The sequence below is a fragment of the Mixophyes fleayi genome, chromosome 2 (assembly GCF_038048845.1).
Source record: "Mixophyes fleayi isolate aMixFle1 chromosome 2, aMixFle1.hap1, whole genome shotgun sequence".
In the NCBI taxonomy this organism is placed as follows: Eukaryota; Metazoa; Chordata; class Amphibia; order Anura; family Limnodynastidae; genus Mixophyes; species Mixophyes fleayi.
The window spans coordinates 293409414-293433193 of record NC_134403.1 but is presented as its reverse complement, the minus strand read 5'-3'; the positions used below and the strand labels follow the sequence as shown (position 1 = coordinate 293433193).

The 23780-nt window shown below is 39.7% G+C and overlaps 1 protein-coding gene across 3 annotated transcripts in view; it reads right to left on the bottom strand.

The window, feature by feature from the left end:
- Positions 1-7336: 7336 nt before the first annotated feature.
- MED14 (mediator complex subunit 14) overlaps positions 7337-23780 on the bottom strand; it is a 47239-nt gene continuing 30795 nt past the window's right edge. The window contains exons 21-31 of one of the 3 annotated variants that reach the window (XM_075196407.1): positions 22712-22981; positions 21512-21649; positions 21280-21385; positions 20292-20417; positions 17619-17801; positions 16634-16869; positions 11522-11701; positions 10539-10646; positions 9916-10041; positions 9360-9549; positions 7337-7979 (exon numbers count right to left, since the gene is read on the bottom strand). In XM_075196407.1, the coding sequence (XP_075052508.1) occupies positions 7906-7979; positions 9360-9549; positions 9916-10041; positions 10539-10646; positions 11522-11701; positions 16634-16869; positions 17619-17801; positions 20292-20417; positions 21280-21385; positions 21512-21649; positions 22712-22981 (1737 nt within the window). In that variant the 3' untranslated portion in view covers positions 7337-7905. Of the gene's footprint in view, positions 7980-9359; positions 9550-9915; positions 10042-10538; positions 10647-11521; positions 11702-16614; positions 16870-17618; positions 17802-20291; positions 20418-21279; positions 21386-21511; positions 21650-22711; positions 22982-23780 lie in introns of those variants that run through there. The other 2 variants (XM_075196409.1, XM_075196410.1) reach the window with 2 other exon arrangements.

Sequence of the window (23780 nt, the reverse complement as noted above, 5' to 3'; positions counted from 1 at the left end):
TGCCCCCCTCTGCATCCACACACTGTGTCCCCTCCATCCTTTCATGGCCAGGAAGAGAAAAAAACCCAACAAATAATCATCATCATTTATTTATATAGCGCCACTAATTCCGCAGCGCTGTACAGAGAACTCACTCACATCAGTCCCTGCCCCATTGGAGCTTACCGTCTAAATTCCCTAACATACACACACACAGACAGAGACTAGGGTCAATTTTGATAGCAGCCAATTAACCTACCAGTATGTTTTTGGAGTGTGGGAGGAAACCGAAGCACCCTGAGGAAACCCACGCAAACACGAGAACATACAAACTCCACACAGATAAGGCCATGGTCGGGAATTGAACTCATGACCCCAGCGCTGTGAGGCAGAAGTGCTAACCACTTAGCCACACGTCCCAATCGGGCAGCGCCCGGGACCCAGCATCCTCTCTCTCTCGCCGCTTGTCACTGAATGTCGGGCGTGATGATGTCACGCACGACATTCAGTGAGAAACGAGGATGGTTGCATGGATGCTAGGTCTCGGGCGCAGCCGGATTGGGAAGTTTGTTTGTTTTTTCCCTCTTCCTGTCCACGGCACCCCTGTGACAGCGTCGCGGCAGCCCTGGGCGCTGAAGTGCAGTTTGGGAACCTAGGGTTTAGAGAAACATATTTGCTGATAAGTAACACAACATCTACGAAAACTCGCTCGTAAAGCTGAACATCGTAAATCTTGTACCGCTAATGATTTCAGCGCATACACTACTATCTACCACTCCTATCGACGTGCTCTGGCCACTGCTAAACAAGCATACATCCAATCTCTCATCTATGCTCAGGCTTCTAACCTCAAACGCCTTTTTAACACATTTAAATCTCTTCTAAATCTCCAACCCCAAACCCCTTCGACTACCATCAGTGCCCAGGATCTTGCTTCCTATTTCAAGGACAAGATTGATAAGATTAGACTTGAAATTATATCATCTCCCACGACTAGCCATCAGCTAAATTCCTTTGCAGCATCCTCTGACACCCTCTCCATTTGATCCCACAAATGAAGACAAAGTTTCTACTCTCTTATCTTCCTATGATCCCATACCCTCGTAAATTGTTAGGTCTCGATCTCACCTCTAACTAAAATCTGTAATCTCTTTCTACTGGTCATAAATCCCACCCCGCAAGCTCACTGCCTAGGTGTAATCCTTGACTCGCAACTATCCTTTGTTCCCCACATCAACTCTATATTTAGATCAGGATGCATACATCTAAAAAAAAACACATTTCCAGATTACGTACATAAGTCACACAAGACACTGCAAAAACATTAATTTATGCACTCATCTCCCGCATCGACTATTGTAATTCCCTCCATAATGGTCTTCCCAAAATCAGACCCTAGCCTCTACAATCTATTTTGCAAGCAGCGGCTCGATTGATTTTCCTTGCAAATCGTTTTACATCTACTGAGTCACTCTGTCAGTCTCTACATTGGTTGCCTGTTTTTCAATATAAAATTCCTCTACTAACATACAAGGCCATCAACAAAATTGCACCAACACACATCTCCTCACTTGTCTCAGAATATCTCCCAACTCGACACCTCCATTCTACACAGAATCTGCGTCTCTCTACCACTCTCATCACTTCCTTCCATTCCCGGTTACAGGACTTTTTTCGGGCTCCACCCATTTTATGGAATTCACTTCCCCCGCACCACAAGACTTTCCTCTAGTCTTCAAACGTTATCTGAAAACCCACTTCTTCAGACAAGCTTATAATATTCCTCTACCACCCTCTTAATCTCCCTCGGTTACCCTATTACCATCCTCTACACAACATAAGACAACAACCCTCTGACCAACAGTTGTGTGACTGAGCATACTGCCCACTTTATACTTTGTAACCTTTGCATTCTAGCTGGACAAATACTCAATATGATGTAGCACTTACCCTTGTGTATCAAACCATTGTCCCATAGATTGTAAAGCTTGCAAGCAGGGCCTTCTTACCTCTATGTATGTATTACCCAGTATTGTTTTATTACTGTTTGTTCCCAATTGTAAAGCGTGCTACCTGCTGGTGCTATACAAATGATGATGATGATGATACAAAGGGCAGTCACCTCCTTTAAAAATTGGCAGGGCCGCCATGAGAGCCATCAGGACTAGGTACTGCAACTTCTTGGGGCCCCTTCCATAGCCTCCATTGAGGGCAGGGCCATAATGGACTGGGGACTCCTCCTACTACCCTTGCAGGCCAGGTCCTAGGACTTTCTACCAGCTCCCCCTTTCCCTCTTGATACCCCTGGTAACTGGGTTCTAGATGCCCTTTGGTTCCCCAAAGACCGGGCAGCTGTCTGGTGCCAAAAGAATAGGTATTGAGTTACTAAGGACATAGAATAAAAAATCTGCCATATAAGCTCCACAATCATACAGAATAGCATTTACTACTACAAAGGATAAGAAATACAAAAAGCAAACAAAATACCAACTTTGTATATAACTGGGAGGGGTGTCTGATTTAAAGTGGGCCACAAATTTGCAACCCAAATGCAGCCTATCCTGCGTGTTTGAGTGACGGGTCTTAAAATAGGTGAAACTCCAAACTACACTGTAAATATGCGGCTGGAGGAAAGATACAGGAATCGTCTCCATTTTGAAAAAACACAAATAAATATGAAGTAAAAAACAAACAAATTGCAAAATGAGTAACCAGCACCAATGCTATACAGCAGTCGCTTATCATTCAAACATGGCAACAAATGCAGGGTCCCACTGCAAAAGCAAGAACCAGCTCTGGGATATACCAAGCTGAGCTGATCACACTAAGGGAAACCAGCAACGTGGGCACCCCATTATTTGATATCAGCCCCAGCTTGGTCAGTGTGGTCCCTCTGTTACACTCCTTAATTGTAGTGGAACTTAACTAACTGCTCTGAACATTAACAGCCCAGAGAAAGGAAATCAAATGCCTGTAAAGCATCTGACAGACATAGTGGCAGTACTTACAATACAGTTGTTGATAAGTAGCACAAAGAGCAAAGGTGGAATCCCAATCTAAGGCTCCTATAAAAAAAACAAAAAACTCCCTAAAAATAAAAGCAGAGCTTCCACTTCTCTCATAGATGCAATTTAAATAGAAAAACACTGGTGAGTCAAAGGGAAAGTAGGGCCCTTTAAATACATTTGCTTCCTGTCCGTATTAAAGTTGGAGTCAAACTACAAATAGTATTGTCATGGAGCTGTAACAGAAAAATATTGTACAAACCTAACGTATGAAAATTGTCCATAACACCTTTCCCTTAAAGTGTATTATTTTAACCATACTTGCCCCTACTTTGGGCAAGTTCTTTCTGGGAGAGGGGCGCGGGTAGGGAGGGCGGCCAAATGCGCCATTTTAGCCCCCCCACAACAAAAATTTCGTTTTTCCGCGGGTGGTGGTTTGGGGGGCCTAAATTTGCGGTGAATCGCGTCATTTTGGGGCGGCAGTAGCAGAATGCTGTAGATTTGGCAGCTCTCCTGTGAGTCTGTGAGACTGACCCGAATTTCGGGAGTCTCCCGGACATTCTGGGACAGTTGGCAAGTATTATTTTAACCAATATGTATTTAATACACTTTATTTCTTTCACACTGTCATATTTTCTTCCTACCCTTTATCAGTCTTCCTCTCAAACTTGAAATAGTGCTGCTGCAAATAAGGCAAGCTCAGGGAGGACAGAAACCTCTAACTGTCTAGTTTGGGAAGGGGGGATGGGTCTGTCTGTATGAACCCTGTAAACAGATAAATGTAAAAAATGAAATCAGTGACCACTCTGAAGAGTTTAACAGACAGAACTTATCTGCCAACATAGCTTAAGGGTGAATAATCTTTATACATGTATATAGTGCCAGGAACTTTGAACACAGAAATGCTTCTAGCTAAGCAGCATTACAGCACTATTGCAGTTAGTGAGAGAGTCCAATCTAGCCCACACACACACCAGCTATGTATTACAGTCGCCTCCAAGCAACCAGAGACATAAAGCCATGTGTTTGAAGAAATTCACACTTGTACCTAAAAGAGAATTAGACATTTCTTCGCAGTGGAGTTCTAAAATAGTAAGAATTTAGATGTATAAGTCAAGTTTCTACAACTTTCAAGAAACCTTTAAAAGCAGACTCTATAGTGTAACTTTTTTTTTTTGTTTGTTTTAGGTATAATTTTGAAAGTGAAAAAAAAAGAAGAAAATAAATAAGATTTATTTTTTTTCTCTCAGAGGGCTGCTCATAGCGAGTCCACAGTCAAACCCCCTCTGCCACAACACAAACCTGACATCTTGGTTTGGACAAAGTAGCAGTACTATGTACACTCTACTAGAGAGATCACGTCAATTTTGCAAATTGAGCCAAATATAAAGAAAAAAAACCCCTACTAAAATAGTTTTTAAAACAAACTCTGCTCTTAACTAATGCACCTTCGGTATCCTAGGTACTTCACGCCCTTTTACCCTGTGCAATCACTTCTCTGATCCACTTTGCCAATGTGGGTTTGGATGGGGCATGTCCTTTGCGAGGACCTTCAGGAAGTCCAAATAGTTGCTTTGTCTTCCTAAGTTTTTTTGTCTTGATAATGTAAGCAGATATAGCTCTCACATCTAGAGTATGGAGACGTGTTTCGTCACTATTAGTGGGATGAGGGTAGAGAGATGGCAGAATCAATTCTTGATTGATGTGGAAGGAAGATACAACCTTGGATAGATACTCCGGATTTGTCCTCAAAATTACTTTATCTTCATAGGTATTCAGGAAGGGTTCTTCACACCATAGCACATGTATGACCCCTATTCGACGAGCCAAAGTGATTTCCACCAGAAGAGCACCTTCAGAGTCAGCCACCTGAGAGATATGTCTTGCAAGGGTTCAAAAGAATAAGCTGTTAAGGCGTCCAAGACAATATTAAGGTCCCAAGGGGCTAAGAATGGCTTCAGCCTCGGTCGTAACCTCTTCAGTGGCTGAAAAACCTGGAAGACGAGACCTTAAGATGATAACTTGATATCAAGAAGGATGCTAAGAGCAGATACTTGCATCTTTTAACGCAGCGGGTGCTAGTCCTTTAACAAAACCATCTTTGAGAAACTCTAACACATCCGGCACACTGCAGACATGGAATCCTTTGCCATGTCCCTTGCCCAACAAATTAATTTTTCCAAATTCTGTAATAAATCATAGAGAAATTATTTTCCTGGCCTGAATAAGAATGTCTATTACTTCATCTGTGACCGCTTTGTATTTAAGTAATTGCCTCTAAGATTCCACGCCATCAATCTCAGGGAGTTTGGATTTGGATGTAAAACTGGACCCCGATGTATGAGATCTTGCCTGACCGGTAACGGCCATGGATGTTCCAGCAACATTCTCTGTGCTACACCGATCCAGAGACGCCTCTGCCATGCCGGGAGGACTGCCATCACCTCCACCTTCTCTTTCCTTATTTTCCCAAGTACCTGAGGGATGACTGGAAAGGGGAAAAACACATACCCCAGCTTGAAATTCCACTTCATTGGCAGGGCATCTATCCCTAGTACCTTGGCATTGCTTCCTGTGGCCATCAAGTCTATCTGTGGCGTTGCAAATCTGCATTGTATAAGTTGAATAACTTCTTTGTGCAGCTCCCCTCTCCTGGGTGGACTTGGTGTCTGCTTAAGCAGTCCGCCACTACGTTGTCTTTGCCTGCTACGTGAAGGGCTGAGAGAGATTTCAGGTTCGCCTCTGTCCATTCCATTAATGCGGTTATTTCGGGCAACATTGCCCTGCTCTTGGTAACACCTTGCTTGTTTTATGAAGGCTACCACAGCCCTGTTGTTGCAGAACACTCGTATATGCTTGGTTTGTAGATAGGGCTGGAAGTACTGGATCGCACACCAGACCGCTCTCATCTCCAAGATGTTTCCCTGAGAAAATCTCTCTTCGTCTCGCCAAGTGCCCTGCGTGACCATAGCTTGCATGTGAGCACCCCAGCCTACTGAACTGGCATCTGTGGCAAGGACACACCAGTCTGGTTCCAAGACAGTCACACCTTGCTTTCTCAGGCCTGGGAGCTGCCACCAACGTAAGGACAGTCTTGCCGGTCTTGAGAGGTTGACTTTGGAGCCTAGAGACCCCACTGTATGATCTTATTGCACAAGGAGGTCTGATTGAAGATCTCTCATTTGCCATCTTGCCCACGGGAGGATTCCTATTGTTGAGGAAAACATTTCTAGGAGGCACAGCCATGTTCGTGCTGACACACTAGGTTGAATTTGAACTTGGTGTGCTAAGGACTGGATTTTGTCCATCCTTTCTTGAGAGAGGCAGACTTTGTCTGTTCTTGTATTTATTTGCACTCCTAGAAACACAAGCTGTTGTGACAAGGTGTCAGATGGCTTTTTGATACATGGACCAACCAACCGTGCTGTTGCAGAAACTGGATTACTTGGGCTGTAACCTCCAAGGCTGCTTCTTCTGACTTTGCCGAAATTAGAATATCGTCCAGATACGGCCACAAAGTCACTCCTCTTTCCCTGAGTGCTGCTATGAGAACTATAAGGACCTTGGTGAATGTTCTTGGAGACGTGGAAAGGTCAAACAGGAGACAAGTGAACTGGAAGTGACGTCCTTGAATGCAAAATCTCAGAAACTGCTGGTGATGAGGTGTGATTGGAATATGGAAATATGCATCTAATAAGTCTATTGCTGTCAGAAAATTTCCTATTTCCACTGCCTTGAGTATTGTGTTGACAGATTCCATCCGGAAATGTCTTGCTCGCACATAGCAGTTGAGAGCCCTTAAATCTAGCACTGTCGTGAAGGCACCTGATGGTTTCTAGACGAGGAATAGTCTGGAATAGAACCCCATGTTTTCCTGACTTGACGGTACTGGTAAGATAGCTTTTGTTTTCACCAAAGCCTTCCTGGGCTTACCCATGCGCGCGTGCGTCATTGTCCTGCGCGTGTGATTTCAGTGTGCAGGCCTATCGGCAGTCTTGCTAAACTTCAAAGAGGCAGACTTGTCCAGCACTTGCCCTGCTGGTGCTGTCCTCCACAAAGCCAGCTCAGAAGAAAGCCAGAAAAACCTCCAGGTAAGCCCTCTCGAATAAAACTAAAAATATAACAACAAACACTCACTACACTACCTGTCCTCTATACACTGCTGAGACAGGAAGAAAAGATACTTGAGGAAGAGGAGAAGCTACCTTATATAGGAGCCAGTTGGGACAAAATTCTTCCTGTCTACACTAGCGGATTAGGGATTAACCCATTGTAAGGGCTGCCATGGAGTAGGGAAAGGAAAACACAATGTTTTATTGAAGTAGTCCCATGTTTTCACAGCAAACCCAAGCCTGGTTTTTCATCTAATTTATTAAATATTGCTCTTGTGAGGACATGTTCTCAACACACCCAGAACTTTTTATGTATTAGGACTTTAAGCAGTCATATTAAAATACAGTTTCATTATAAAGTCTGTCACAGTTTTACAGTATCCAAAATGACAAATTCTTTAAAAAAAAAAAAAAAAAAGTCTGTTACACCAAAGAAAACACATTTACAAAACAAAAAAAAAATCAAAAACAAAGTTTGGCGTTTTCAAATTTCGTTAGGTATAAAACAGAATATTAAACCTGTTCCCGGCAAGCAGTTATTTTGGAGTCTCCATCATAGCTTGAAATGGGTTGTAGTATAACACTATACAACAGCACTATACAAATTTTTTTTCTTTTTCTTTTTTTAATCAATTATATATAATTTCTGGTGAAAGAAGTGCATTTTTGAAAAATATCTGCCACCTTTTGTGTCGTTGTTCTTACAGACAAAAATATCAAATGGCAAATAGTCCCTTGTCCAAATATATTTTTATCTGAGCAAAAAAAAAAAAAAAAGATAATAATCCATGCGGTTTGCAAAATAGTGTTCAAGGTCGACCACCAGGTGATAGCGTCAGATTAGCCATTAGATCACGCACTGCAGCAAATATTGTACATTCACCTGTGAAGAAAGGAAAATGTATGAGAAATATGATTAAAATATAATATTTATAGAGACACCGAAAAACCATCAAGGAAATTATTACTTTTTGTGCTTAGAAGTGATATGTAGAAGTCAGCTTGGAAAGTAATGTAGTAAAATTGCACATAGCCGAAGCGGCCGTTTTGTGTGTTGAACCAATATTCATGAGCAAATCAATTCACCAGGAACCAGGGACATCACTGAGACACAGATAGTTCAGTTTACAAAATAAATATTGTATCATCCGTCAAAATGGCTGCCTCCCCTTTGTGGGGCACTGTAAAATACATTTACTATTAGATTTGTTTGGATTGTCTTTAAAATGACCATTTCGGTCAATGTTGCTATGTATGTCCATAGTTACACTTGACTACAATAAAAAAGGAGTGAAGCTGGATATACCGGTTTACAGTCAGCAGTGTGGGCGGGTTTGACGGGATTAAGATATTTCACTTCAAGGTAAAAAGTATCACTAAATTGAAATTATTTGGGGAAACGAGATTAAATAAAGCATGCTTCTAGTGGAGAGGGTTTATGGCAATTTACAGCACAAATCTCTGAATTGGAGGCTAATAAAAAAGAAAATACAAAACTCAGAATTCGTACAAATAAGGAGATTAGAGAGAATATAAGGTGGGTACCTATATTCTCTCTAAGGTATTTTTTTTTTTTTTTAAATAAAACAAATTTGGATAAGAGAAGCAATTGCATTACAGTGGACCAGTCACAATGACATATGCATGACAAAGTACAACAGCACTATAAAATAGTTGCTGTTTTTATTTCTAACAGATGTAGTGGCTTCATAAGTTTCCTGACTCTAGGGGGGAATTCAATTGGCCGCATTACTGTAAAAAGTAACTCAGCCTGCGCACTATTACCGTTATTACGGTAATAGTACGCTTAAATACAGTTATTACGGTAGTTTCAATGCCGGCTTCTTGCTCGCAGCTCAGAAAGCTGGGTTAAATTTACCGTAATAACGGTAATAGGTTTAACGCTACGCTACTTCACGAGTAATTGAATTTCCCCCTGTATGTTAATAAAGACAGTTTTATGCTCAGTCATAGTGAGTATGTGCAAGATATTGGTGATGTGATCATCTGGTGGTTAAAGAACATTTATGCAGCCATCACTTACATAAACTCTTCCCTCAGAAAACGGGTAAATACTTAGCTTATTCATTCTACAGTAAATGTTTTGTTTACAGCATATGTAGTATTACAGTAATAAAAAATAGAAATACAGTATTGACTAGACAGCACCTCTCAGCTCTTTATTCTTAAAAAATGTTCATAACTTAAATATTTGTGAAATAAATAGGGATGATAAGTTCTAAGAAAAGCGGTAATGGCTCACCTGGACGTGGTGGATTCATCTCTGCAAACCTCTTTAGGATGTTGCTGACCATAAGTGGAGCTGCCACCGAGGAGTTCTGCTGACGGGGAATGTCTGCCTGCTGGGTTGTTCCTGATGCCATGTCATAGATGATGGGGACAATAATACTAACTGGCTCAGGGGGTACTGAAGTCTTTTGGGTTAGCTGAAGCTATGAATAAAATATGAATATAGGATGTTAAAAATAAAAAAACATATTTCACCAGAAAAAGGGCTGAAAAATATGCTTCTGGTACCAAACTGGGTTTATGAACATATTTGATAATAGTACACATTTTTTTTGCTAATATTTCTATTAATGATCTGTTCCTTGAATGGTTATAAAAGCTGGGTACACACAGATAGTCAATGTCAGATTAAGATATTATTAAACCCATTCATATTCGTTTCACCCTTTTATGACCCGACCAATTCAGACATTTATGCAATGTGTTACACAGAATAACCTTTACTACCAAGTCTAACCATACGAATTGTATATTTTTTGTCTCTAATAAATACAAATTATAATACTTACAAAAAACAGCATTTTTGACTTCAGCACAACAGCAGGAGTCCCCGGGGGAGCAATTGGGGGAGCACTGGGAGGGATAGTTAAGCAGAACTGTACATTCCATTTCAACTGCGTTGTTTGATCTGGGAACTTTAAAAAAAAGAAAAAAGAAAAAGAAATAAAAATAAAAAAATAAAAAAAAAAGTTAGTATCACATGTATTGATAGAAGAAATAAAAAACCACTGAAAACAAATCAAGAAAACAATTAAGGCTTAAGGTGAGGGCTAGTCCAAAACAGGAGTTTAAAAAAAACAACAAGCCACCAAAATGCGGTATACTAAAGGCTCTGTAGTGACACAGTTAAGGGAAAGCTTGGCGCCTTGCTTCAGAGCACTCCAGCTGTGAGAAAGGTAAAGCTTTCCCTTCATTGCTTTGTGTAACTCCATGCTGTGTTCTAGACCACCTGTGCACAGCTAGCCTAACCCTGCCCCTGAAAGGGCATTTAAACTGATCGTTGATTGGAGCTGCAGGGGAACGTAGAGGTCAGGGTGAGTTTGTCTCACATTTCAACACAGACAGACATCTCATAACTAGCATACTTTTCCCATTCATATTAACATTTAACACATAGTATATATATTCTTACCAGCTCTAGCTTCATTATGTGCACGCAGTCTCTGAGGATGTGCGTTGGTGCACCCAATAGCTTTGTAAAAGCTATTAGGGTATTTGCTTTGAAGGGTGGGCCCGCAACCTAAAATAAATAAAAATAAATTAAAAACAAAAGTAGTGTACACTCATTCAAGTTGAAAAGTTTTCAAAATTCCTACTTTCTGCATATCTTCAGCAAATGCAGTACAATTTCAGTTACAATTACAGGCATCCTTTAAACCTTAAACAGCAAGGAGACACAGGGAGATGTGATACCAGCTGTGAGAAGAGGATCTTGGCCAGTACTAAATTAAAGTGGGTTAGAGATGTTAAAGGGAATAGTAGTCAGGGAATCTAAACAGGTCTTATCAAATACTTGTGACATGTTCATATATCGATTTACTATTCACACAGTGATGGAACCCTGGAGCTCAACTACTTCTAGCAATGGATTAAGAGTATGATATAGACTTAACTGAAAAAGGTTTGTGCAAGTCTAGGGAAAATATTATTATAATATTATACTGAACAGACCTTGGGGGTCAAACTGTACACAGGTGCACATTTATGATTTAAGAATTTTAGGATCCTCTTTTTACGCCTTACAAATGACATGGGTGCATAACTAGCTAGTCCGGTTTTGAAACTAGGAATCATTTCAGTGCAAAAACACATTAAAACAATAACTATGAATTCATATTAAATGCAAAGTCACAGACCCACATATTTCAAATTTGGACCAGATTCATCCCATACTAAATCCCAAGCGTTTAAGACAACATTGAAAGTTAGATAACCGATAGGACAATTATCATGGCTGCTGCTGAAGTAAGTAAATCAAGTATATGATATATCAAGGTTTGTATTTTTATTTGCAAATATATAACTTGTTTGTCATTGTCTCTGCGTGACATACAGGAAATGTGTAACTGTGCTTTAAAAGCATTGTGTGAAATAGTATTGTAGAAAAACACATACTCTGGTCTCAAAGAACTTCTCTAGGACCTGCAGTTCCTCTGGCTTCCACTGCCCTGCATTCTCAGGTGTCACTTTCAGCTGCAGGGTCTGATTTGTAGCGGGGTTAAGAGCCACACGACATTTTAGAACATCAGTCTTGAACATTATCACCCCTGGTTCATTTGAGTTTATGAGCTGCAGCTGGAACAAATAATAAAATATATCTACAATACCAATTAAATTGAAAACCACTTAAAACCTGCTACATAATGACATCATTGCATGAAATAACAGCAGAGGGTTTGATAACAGTACAAACAATTTTGCAAACACTAAGCTACAAATGGAATACTTAAATGCCTTACTGGATTTATGACCCACTACATGGACACACTTCACACCCCACTGCAGAGTGACTCCAGAACTCTGAACTAGTAGGACTTTTACTCTTCCATCCCTAACAAATCCCTTCTTTTTATTACTTTAGCTTATCTTAATGATATATCCCCCGCCCCTGTAAAAAATTCTTGATGTAACAGTTCTTAAATGTTGTGCATTTTTCTCAGTCATTCATTTGTAAACTTGCCTGATGAAGGGGTCTCTGTGCTCTGAAAACTAGCAAATACAATATTTCTTTTTGGGTTAGCCAATAAAGATATCACTCCTATAATACTTTTGTCTTTTTTGACACGAAAGTATTTAACATCACATAACAAATAACGAATTGGATGATCACACTTTTTTCTTCATACACTGTTAATTTTACAGACAATTGGATAACTTTAAACCTAACAGGTATATTAACATGTATAGGCCTGATCCACTTTTGATTGTTCAGATATGGACAGAGACGGGTGGTAAATCCATCCAAACGACGACTGCTTATGAGGTCATCATCCAACAGGTCTAACACATGGTCTGTATTACTGAGCCATTTAGTTGACAAAATGGCCATATCTACTACAGCCTGTTTATGAAGAATGTTTAGTGTTAAGGTAATTAATGAAAAGTCCTAGGCTCATTTCCATTAGCAGATAAAGATAGGTCCCCATCAAGTTGATTTAATTATCACAACCTCTGGAAAGTTTTTCCTAAGGATGAAATTAGCAGATGGTCACAAATAGGATATATTTTTGTACTTTACGTTAAATCTGTTTTCCAAGGCTGTAAGGGAACAAATACAGTGGGTTATGTTGGGTGGGACTCTCTCCCTTGTAAAACTCTCTTTCCCCTGCTGATCAGTTTACCACTAGCCCAGCAAGGAGAAAAGAACGAAGAGGAGCAGATTCCTTTCCTCCAGCGGCATCAGAAAACCCCCAGATCGCGATGGGGTTTTCTTAAACACTTAACTGCAGAGGACAAGTGGGACTTAATATTCATCCTTAATTCATCCTTAATATGACCCAATATAGTGCTAAGGACGACTCCCACTAAAGGAGTTAAGAAGTTCAAAACATTCCCCCATTTCTTCTTCAGTAGCAGAGGAAGCACAAAGCCATCCTGAACAGAAGGGAAGAAAGTAGAAAAACAGCCACTTAGAGGACTTTTCCACCAAAGTCCACCTCCAGAGAGATGGCAAAGTCCACCTTGTTAATCTTTGAAAAAGCACGTTGGACAAACATCCCTGGTCAAGTATGCCGCAAGTCCAGATGTAACAAAAACCCCGTTATAGAAAAGGCCTGTTTGGATATAGCAACAGATTGATCAAGAGGAGGTGCAGCATCTCCCTTCTTATGCCCATAAAAAAAATACAAGCCTTTAACAAGACTTCTGTGTCCTGGACAAGTAAATTCATAGACCGTGCTAAACATCCAGAGAAAATTAGTGTCCTCCTTGGGGTGGAAAGACAGCATTGTGTGAATGGCTGTTAAACCCAATGAAAACAATATTCAAAAGAAAGATTACCTTCTAAATGAGGAAGTATAAGGAAACCAAAATAAGGGGCTAAAAGGGAGCTCCCAGCAAGGTCTTAAGAACAAAGATAAGGTTCCATGCTGAAACTGGAGAAGGAAAGTGTGGAAGATTATGTCCTGCTTGCATAAAATTTTTTTATTTTTTTTTTGAAAGGAACACTAACTGGCATTGGAAGAGAAGAAATCTCAACTCAGATCTTTTCAACCCTTCACTTGGCGAAAACAGTTTACCTCGGTTGGGAAGAAGTACAATCAAAAAGATCCTATGATGTATATAAGAGGGAAATAGCTTTTGTGTTTCAAGAGTCAGAGAGGCCCTTTTGTTTCCTAATTATGGCCTATGTGGTTAAAGCCGGCTAATGAATAAAAATGTCCTGAGACAGAAAGTCTAGCCACAGGGCAAAATGCTGAGGCTGGTTTATAAATTCAATATATAAGTTCACTACATCTGTGTAACAGGAATACCTTGGTCAGTTGGGGGCGATGATCAAGACCTGCATCTCTTTACCTGATTTAATACAAAATCCAAGGAATTAGAGGCATTGAGGTAACTAGCAAATGGAGGCAGCCACTAAAACATAAGTGAGATGCCTTCTAAGTATTGACGAAATGGGTGGGAAGCTTTTGATTTGGTGAATTACTCCGTCTGTCCTTTGAAGAATGACTTTTGGGTGGCAAGATTCTTGAAGCGTCCGTCTGAGACTTTGCAGGCTGGGCCCAAGAAGAATTACCAACTGAAGAACTCTTCTCTCCTGTGCAGTCCTTAATGATCCTTTCCAATTCAGGCTCAAATGAGAAAAGGGACTTATTTGATGTGTTGTCTGCTGACCAGAACTTTAGCCACAGGATGCCACCAACGAATTAGCCGAAGACCCCTTTGTTTATATAGCAGAATCCAGAGCCATCTTCCCTGAGAAGGAATGTGTCCAGGATATTGGAAGGCAATATCATCATCTCAGCCTGTTTCAAACTCTTCCAGGAATTTATCTGCCCATTTGTAGATCACCCTTTTACCCAAATTTCAAAAAAAGGGTTTTAAAAAAACACTTCATCCTCTTGTCCAAGGCAAACTTGAAGTATGCTAGATCCATAAGAATAATTGTAGTTCTTCTAGGTAGTTGAGAGACAGGAGGATTCATTGCTGTTCAGATTTCCCACAGCCCCAAGTTACCTTGGGAAAAGGGGTAAAGAGCTCTCCAAAATGTTTTGAGGCACAATTGATTTGGATCAGCCCATTCCTCAGATGCCTATTCATTAAAATAGCTAGTGTGGGGAAAAATATGAGCTGCTAGTAAGACCATTTTTTAAAGCTAATGCATGGAGGCTGCCCCTTGTCCTTATCATCAGCATTATTTATTTATATAGGGCCAACATATTCCGTAGCGCTTTACAATTGGGGACAAACATAGTAAACTAATAAACAAACTGGGTAAAACAGACAAAGAGGTGAGAAGGCCCTGCTCGCAAGCTTACAATCTATGGGATGTTCACAGCCGTAGTAAGGCAATCACCAGTTTGGTTGCCTAAATGACAGAATTGGCTGTAGTATCTTGAGCTGCTTCATCATCAACAATTCCTGAATTTGACCTCCTACAAGGACAGTTTCTACTACAGAGCTGTCTGAAATTATGCCCAGGAGCCTAAATTGCAGGGAAAGAGGATATTTGTTCTTTGGGAGTGTGAGGCTTCAGGCCTTCAACCTTCCAATAAAGGCCTGAAAGATTTGATAATGGGCAAGTTCCAAAATGGAAAAGGATATGCTTGGGCCTTCCTCCAACTGTACTGAGAAGAGTGAGAAACAAGCCAAGGACTATAACAGGGACCACTCCTATACGTGATCCAGTATAGCATGGGCCCCAGAGTGCTGTCTGAGGATATGGGGCCACCAGGTAAGGGGGGCTAATTGGGCTAATTGTCCCCTAGGTGATTTTATCCGAGAAGGTGGAATGACTAATTGTCTGCAAGCAGTTTAATCTGACATTTGACACAGACTTGCACAACAAGGTTGGAGGCTTAGTTATTGGCCTCTAACTGCTGAAGATAGTGAGCCTGCACCAAAGCAGGGACAAAAAAGAAAAAAAAAATGAGTGCAATCTGAACATTGCACTGCTGCTTTATATAAAGGCGTAAGATAGAAAACTAGCACCAAACAATGGGAACTACTCCCTAAGCCAGTGTTGGCTAACCTGTGACACTCCAGGTGTTGTGAAACTAAAGTCCCAGCATGCTTTGCCAATACATAGCAGCTTATTGCTGGAAGGGTATGCTGGGACTTGTAGTTTCACAACACCTGGAGTGTCACAGGTTAGCCAACACTGCCCTAAGCTATCATATTGGAGCAAGCAGTACAGTAATCAGAAGCATTTCACTTAAAACGGGCCAGTTCTGGGGGTTCAGCGAGCGCAGGAGCCAGAGTCCATTGACTGGCATTGTATCAATAAAGCTGGACCACTGAAGAGGGTATGAAGCCTATGCAACAAGCTGTTTTAATAGGCTGTGATGCTGTAGTGTAGCTGTTAGCTGCTTGTATAGAAAGGAATAGGCCCTTTCTCTGGATGTCTGCTGCTGACTGCTCAGTAATCATCACCACTTGGGGCCACGCACATTCCAGGAAGGGATATTTAAGGGGCATCCCATGATTACCCAGCCTAGCACAACTCCTTCCTCAAAACTTGCGCCCGCATTTTGTTGCATCTCCCCAAGGTGATAGAGGAGAGGAGTTTTTCCATTGCCCTACATCCTAGGGGTGAAACATAACCCACAGCCTATGTCCATATACTATGGAAGGAGAAAACCATTAGGCACATATTAAACCACAACAAAAGACTCAAGATTTCACACACACAACGCCATCTCCTCAAATATGAGCCCACCAAATAAGGTTCTTCTTATTTCCTCATTTTGTTGGGAGTCAAGCTGCTATTTCCACACTGAAACATAGAGGCTATTGATAACATTCCAGATATTGTGATCACTTGGGCTCAGCTTTATGGCACATTTTGTACAGCATAGTTTTTCAATCTGGTTTCAATGATATGGTATCAAACATAATTTCTGTTTAATTTAGAGAATCCTGTATATCTATAAATCTCATATCTGTGTTCCTTTATCTTTGTGCTGTGTAGAAGGAGGATCTTCATATCAAGTGACAAACTGAGAACAAATATGAAAATAGTTATGGGCAAATAAAGTGTAAATTACATTAAAATTCTTTACGTACAGTCTCCTGCTGGATTATCCTTTGGAGATGCCGCCTCATGTTAACAGAGCCCAGAAACCTTTCAAGAGGAGAACACAGATAGCTGCCTGCCAGTGCTGGGGCTAATCCAGGTGTAGGAGAAGGTAACAGGAGAACGTGCAAGGCACTATGAGTGAGGATTGTAGGGATGGAGGCAGCCCAAGAACGTTGAGGTAGCTTGCGAGGTGGAGGCATGTTTGTTGGCATTGACTGAGAGCCTAGAAAATAAATAAATTAAAAAGGATGTATAATTCAGCTACTTGCACTGGATACTTGCAGCAACTTCTACCAAACCAATTAAATGCTGGTAATTTGTTAAATACATGTTTTGGCTGCAATTTAAAAACAAAAAAAAAAATGCATGAGCAATATAAGATTACCTGTTCCTGTGGTATGTGCGATATAAAACATGCTTCTGACACCACAGTCCATATGTCAATATACAGAGTAGCAAAATAGAAGCAACAATTCCTAGCATTTAGTTATCTCCACACATTGGTACTGATCACAGAGAAAGGACTATAGCCTTTAGCAGTCATTGAGTATTCATGCTAAAATTGAATTAGAGAAAAAATACATGGTGGCAACTAAGTAGCGATCTCTTATTATGTGATACCTAATTTTTGCTTTGTTCAGTTTTTTGGCCTATTTAAATTTCACGATAAAATGTATCATGATAAAAATAGAAAACTGTACGAAAACTTTTTTTTGCACGTTTCTGAAGTTAATTCTATCATAGACTTTTACAAATATTTTCTGATCTTGTTCAATCTGTGATCAATTCCTCATCTTACCTGTCACTGTGAATACATTTTGGGTGAGCTGATAAATGCATTTACATTTTGCTAGTATCAAAAGAAAAATATGTAGTAAAAAAATAAAATATGCAATAGTTGTTCTGAAGTAGCTCTAGTAGAGCGATATACTAGATTCACTAAATGAGAGCATGATTGGAACCACAACATACTTGTTCCAGCTCGAGGGGAGTGAGACACATCAGGGACAGGAGAGTGTAGAGATGGATTTGCTGGTGACATTCCAGGCATGCGAGCTGCTGGAGAAGGACCAGACACTTGAGGAGACCCTGGCCAATTCCCTGCACGTTGGCTGGGTGACATCATGGTGTACGGAGAACTAGGGTCTAATGTACCTGTGCAGGTTGCAAAATGAAATTTTATCACATTACCTCCACTGTCAATATGGACTTAAAGGGACATTTTACTGATAAATAGGATTTGTTAAAACAATATAGGTCTGCAGATTTTAAAACAAGGGTACAAATATGCCAATCAAAAGCTTATTTGCAAGTAATGCCTTTCAATTATTCTATTTTTCCTCTGGATGTCAATAGATATTGATGTCTATAGATGCTAATGCTGGTCACACTCTGCAATATCTTAGGTAAAATATAGTAATTGGCCAGAATTGCAGCATGGCCCAAAACAACTGTGATACCTGATGATAACCTGAATAATTAAAGCCAATCAGATCATTATTGGGCAAGTTGCTAAACATTGTTGGAAGATGACCTTAGATCAACAATATCAGGCATATTCAATTAGTCGCGATGTTCCTCTGAACATCGCAGCTGCGCGCGGTTTCCGGTACCTGGACATCGTGGATTTCTCTTCGCAACCCTATGAGGGTGGGGTGAAGAAAAATCTGCGATGTTACATCGCCGCGGAGTGCCTCGAACAGTCTCAAAGGCACTCTGCAGCGATGTAACATGTGGCCAACTTTAAAGACATATAAATCATAACCAATTAGGCCAATTTAGGCAGTTTCCATTCACATGGACAAGCATCCAGAGAAACACATCTCTGTGTGAAATATCTTCTCCCAAAATACCTGTTTTTTTAAATGGCTGTGACTGTCCTTTCAATTTGGAGAACGTACAACTATTTACTACCTACCATACTGTAGATGTTAGTTCTATTTACAATTGCGAATCATTATAAAATGACACTGCTCTTTTACTGGCCACATATGGGTAAATTTGACCAACTAAATCAAAGGATAATTTAACAGCACACATGGGTGTATGTTCACAGATTGGGTCATTCAGTAGTTGGTGCAACAAGCAGATAACGCATGTGTGTGTAAATATTATAGGCCGATCATCTTGCATAGTGCCCTCCTTGAGAAAGACCTGCTTGTTGCCCCTCAACTGCCGATTGTTTAGACATGGAGCAGGCAACGGTCTCAGAAAAAAAAAAAACGTTGGAAAACCAGGTCATTTGTAAGGACGAAAGGTTAAAAGAAATTATACCGTGCTGCATACAAAAAAATACCCTACAACACATTCTTACAACCATAACCAACTTTTTAAAGCCAAATCATAAATGCAGCTCATGGACTGCAAGGCACAATTCTCTAGTATTGCCATTCAATAATCAATGCTATAGGGCTTACATAAACCCTTCCATGTCATCCAAACTGCTGCACCCTTTTTACTAATCTTTTATCTATTCAAAGTAGAGGTCACTTATCAGCTAAGCCATTCTAAAAAATCCACATGCTTGCTTACTGAAACAAATCAACATTATTTTCCTCCCTACTTTGACAACTAGTATTCCTATAATGTCTCTTAAAAGGCTTTTCATCACATGCAGCCATACCTGGCTTACAACTCTACACATAGAACACCAAAAGGGTGCAAACAAAGTCATATCAAATCTACCAAATCAAAAACTAAACTCAGGAAACTTTTGATGTTATGCTGTTAATTCTATAAACCTTACATACTATTTGTTTTTTTCATATCGAAATATTTAGAGACTAATGTATTACATGCTTACTTACTATAGGACTTTACCTATTTAGTAATCATTTTGTTTCATTCTTCTCCACAGTCCTTTATATACCCAGAAACCTCAAGTTACTCATAGTAAAATTTGATAATCCCCTAACCAGACTATATAGTGTAGACAAATCTAGTGGTAATTACATTATTAGGGGCTTGACCAGTTTGAAAAACCAAAAGTAACAGAGCAGGCAAAGAGGTTTACAGGGGGATAGCCTAAAACTATGTCTAGCAAATGTTTCCTTGGTGCTAGACACAATAAGACAAAAGTACATCTTTCCGATAAAGTGTCTTAGAAGCTATCGCTACCGAATTACTTACCTATAAGTTTAAGATCAGCACAAATTGAAGTGGTCAGAACAGTCATGTTGTAACCTTTATTATTGATCCATACAAGGGGTAAAACTATGGGGGAACGCCCCATCCACGACTTTTTTTTTTGATGGAGAGTAGCAAACAACTTAGTCTAAGTACTGGTTCCTGAAGAAAGTGCAGTCCAATAACGTACCACCGTACCTCCAATATGTGATCTTTCCTTATAAGGAAGTTCCACACAGATTTGTCTAATAAAGGCAAATATTATCTAATCTGATATTTAGGTAAAAATAATAACATGTAGAAGTGGTGGCACTTCCAGGTTGCAAATGGTGTAAAGATTTTGGTTTCTTCTGATGTCACTTCAGCAATAAAAACTTTTGAGTTTGGAAACCGTTACATATTTACACTTTAAAGTAACCCCTAAAGCTAAGATTACATGCAATATTCTTTTCAAAGTGGTCTGAAATATAAAAATAAAAAATTTAAACAAAACACAAGATCCCTATATTACATACTCACCATGAGGGCTAGCAAAGCTTGAGGTTGGAACCATTGTAATCCCAAGGGAGGAAGGAGACTGAGTGGGACCAAAAGATGCAGGGGAAGGTGCTCTGAGTGCACCACTAGGTGAACTTTGCAAGTTTCCTGATGAAGGACAAATAATAATGTATTACAATGCTGCTGCTGTACAGTTAAGGAACTAGTACTTACACTGCAGTTCTGTTTTGAACACAGAGAGGCAGCAGTGAATAAGTCAACAGTGAGTATATACAGTCCTTTGAAAAAGCTTATGAACTAAGCAAGGATGAGGGCCGTTTAAGTTGTATTATTATCCCAGACCAACACAGAAGATCACACATCAATAATGAGTGACAAACAGAAATTTTAGGTTTCACAACTTTTGTGCACACTGTCCAGAAGGTATTTCTCTGGGGACAGAAACGGGTTGTTGGTTGTTAAATAGTGTGGCAGGGATAATTCTGGAGATCTCTTAATTGAGAGAGTACAAGATTTATATACATGTAAAAAAGTGTGTACATCTCTCTATTAGAGGGGTTTAATTAGGACCCCTCATCATGTAGAGATACTGTGTAATAAATTAAGTGATAATTAAGATAAGATTAAGTAATAAAACTCCTTCCGTTTACACAGTGTTCTTTAGTATCACGCCGCCATTTTAGGGATGTTATTTTCTATTTTAAGACCCCAAAATTATTCAAATCTTTAACAGATCCCTCTCTACTTTTAATGGAAGTAACAACAGTTCCTACATGTGCCATATCTTGCTCAAAAGGGCTCTGTATATCTATTTACAATATTTATATTTGTTAGTTTGTGCATTTTGCAGGTTACTTTATCTGATTAATTGGTTTCAGCTGCTCTTTCATCCCAGCATTGTCCAGGACCTCAGATGTAACACACAAAGGAAATGTACTGCGTTCAAAAACTCTCTTACAAAGTAGATAATTATTGTCCAAAAATAGAAAGAGCAGAAGTAACATCTCACCTGGTGAATGAGAGTGCATCATTACTGGAGAGGGTGTAACAGTGTTGTGGTAAGATGTAGGAGATGTAAGTGGATAAGCACCTGATGCTCCAGACTGCTTTGCAAACTGTGAATGTATAGAAGAGATGCATTCAAACATTTACCCAAGAGTGGACAACCAAAATAACATGGCTTACACTGTGCACTCCAGCAGATACATAACAATGTCAGCTTCTGCACATATGGCAATTACCTGCTGTGCCTGAGGCTGAAACTGGGATATCAAGGAGTCCATCATATCACCTCCAATAGGTGATGGTGGATTGTCATCTTCATTAACCGATCGTCGCCTTGCATCCTGATTGCTATCCACAAACATATTTAAGAAAGTCTACAAGCAGAAAGAAAACATTCCTAAATATATGCAGCTAAATAATGGCCATGATACAAAAGACAAACAAAACAATTGCTGAAAGCTATGCAAATTAAATTACATTTTGCAAACACTATGAAATTATATGGAACTTAGAATACGACTGAGCGATCTGTGCAGTTCATGTACTGAAGAAACAATAGCATGCTAAGTAATTACCTACTTTGTGTTCTCAGAGCAGAAAATGTCAACATATGACTCTCCATTTTTAAAAAATTTCCCTTCATATTTGTTAATATAAATATTAAGAGGTATATATACACTTCCTGGCGCAGGAATTTACCTAAATTCCAGAAATATGTTCAACTCAATTTGCTAATTATCTTTGTCTCGTAATTCCAACATTGAAGAGAAACAGGATTTGTGGTCTGAACCTATTGTGGAACAAAGTCTAGCACAGGGCTGGATAAATCCTAGCACTGGAAATGGGGGCAGCATCTCTCTTTTGGTATCACAACTGCTTACTTTAGCCATTAGAGTTCTCATGCACCATGTTATAAAATGCTTTGCTATTAATGTATCCAGACACATTTCTGTATTTCCTGAAAACCAAAGTCAAGTCATGGCCAAAGATTCTCTACTGAAGAGTTTGTGACCATGTGGTGTCTGGGAAGTCTAAAGAGTGGTACCTCATTCTATTGAGTCCTGGCTTATGCATTGGAGAGGTGAGGAAAAAACAATGTCTGGTGTGGATGCAAAGATTGATATCTGCTAGTCACTGTGGGGGTTAGAATGTGCATACACCCATGTCCAAACTTCCTGCATATCTTGCAATATCTTTTGAAATTAGCAGAAGATTGTCAGAGAGAGGCCCCACATATACATTACACTGTGCTGAGCACAATTCAAATCGTATTCACACGATTAAAGTTCAACTTGCAGTTTAACAGCTTCAAAACTAAAGGCTGTTAAATTCTAAACTAGATGAAATAATAATTGGTAAAGATAGTCTTGCTAACTGTTCATTTACAGTTGCAAAAAAACCCCCAAAAAAGACAAGATCTAGAACATTTTACACACCTTCAATCCTGGAGCTGGATAAAAGCCTTCAACAATTTTGCTATTGTCGAAGAGACTGTAAGCTCCATCTCGAATAGCCACCACACCCCTGCTTCTACAATAAATGTCTATACAATACATATTTCTGAAGGCCAAGCGAATGTGCGTAGGGGATTGGGGAAGTATAGAAAAGCACTGGTAGGCTGTGTTTATCCGTTGTGTGAGTCCTAACATCGGCACAGTTGGAAGCTTGTTGATGGCATTTAAAGGAGCTTGAGTATCAAACAATACCTGTTGGGTTACAAAAAATTAAAAAGATGATTAGCTAAAAAGGCAAAACAATATTGATATTTGCACTGCCTGATGTAAGTCCTCTTCTAAATGTAGAATGACAAAGTCCTGCTGCTTAAACATGTCTTAATTTCCTACTTTCCTGTATTTTATACTTTTCTCAAGCCTCTCAAGGCAGTAAGTTACGTCTCTACTTCAAATAGCCAATTGTCATTTCTAGCAACTGATTATATAAGAACATAGCTGATACAAAGCAAATCTTTCACAGAACTTATACCATTTCAGCCCTGTTAGATTATTACTTCTCCTTCCTGTTATAGGTGCTCTGCTAATGAAGCTACATTCTGCATATTGTGCAATCTGTTCTCTAGTTGCAGAGTTCTTGTCTATGTATCATTCCTTCACTGCTGGTCTCTCAGATTAGTTCTACTCTAAAAAGCTAGTACTGTTAAGCTCAAAGCCTCTCTCTATGAACTCTTTAATGCAGTGGAATAAAATGATAAATTACACTTATTAAACCAGCATATATGGCAAGAGGTTGCCTCAATAAATGAATTAAAGCCTGGGATTCTTGAGTGCACGCACAATTCTTCTTCACCTGAATGATTATTCTGAAGTTTTGGTAGGGTAGAGCTGCCACAATTCCCCTGTCAATCAGTCCTATGTTTATTGATGCGTGAATGTGTTCTAAGGGGTTGTTTCTCTTTTTGTGTTTAACTATTATTGTGCAAACTTTTATTAAAATCTGAAATAAGAAAAAAGTCCATTCAACATACAGGATGTCATAATACATCTGAAA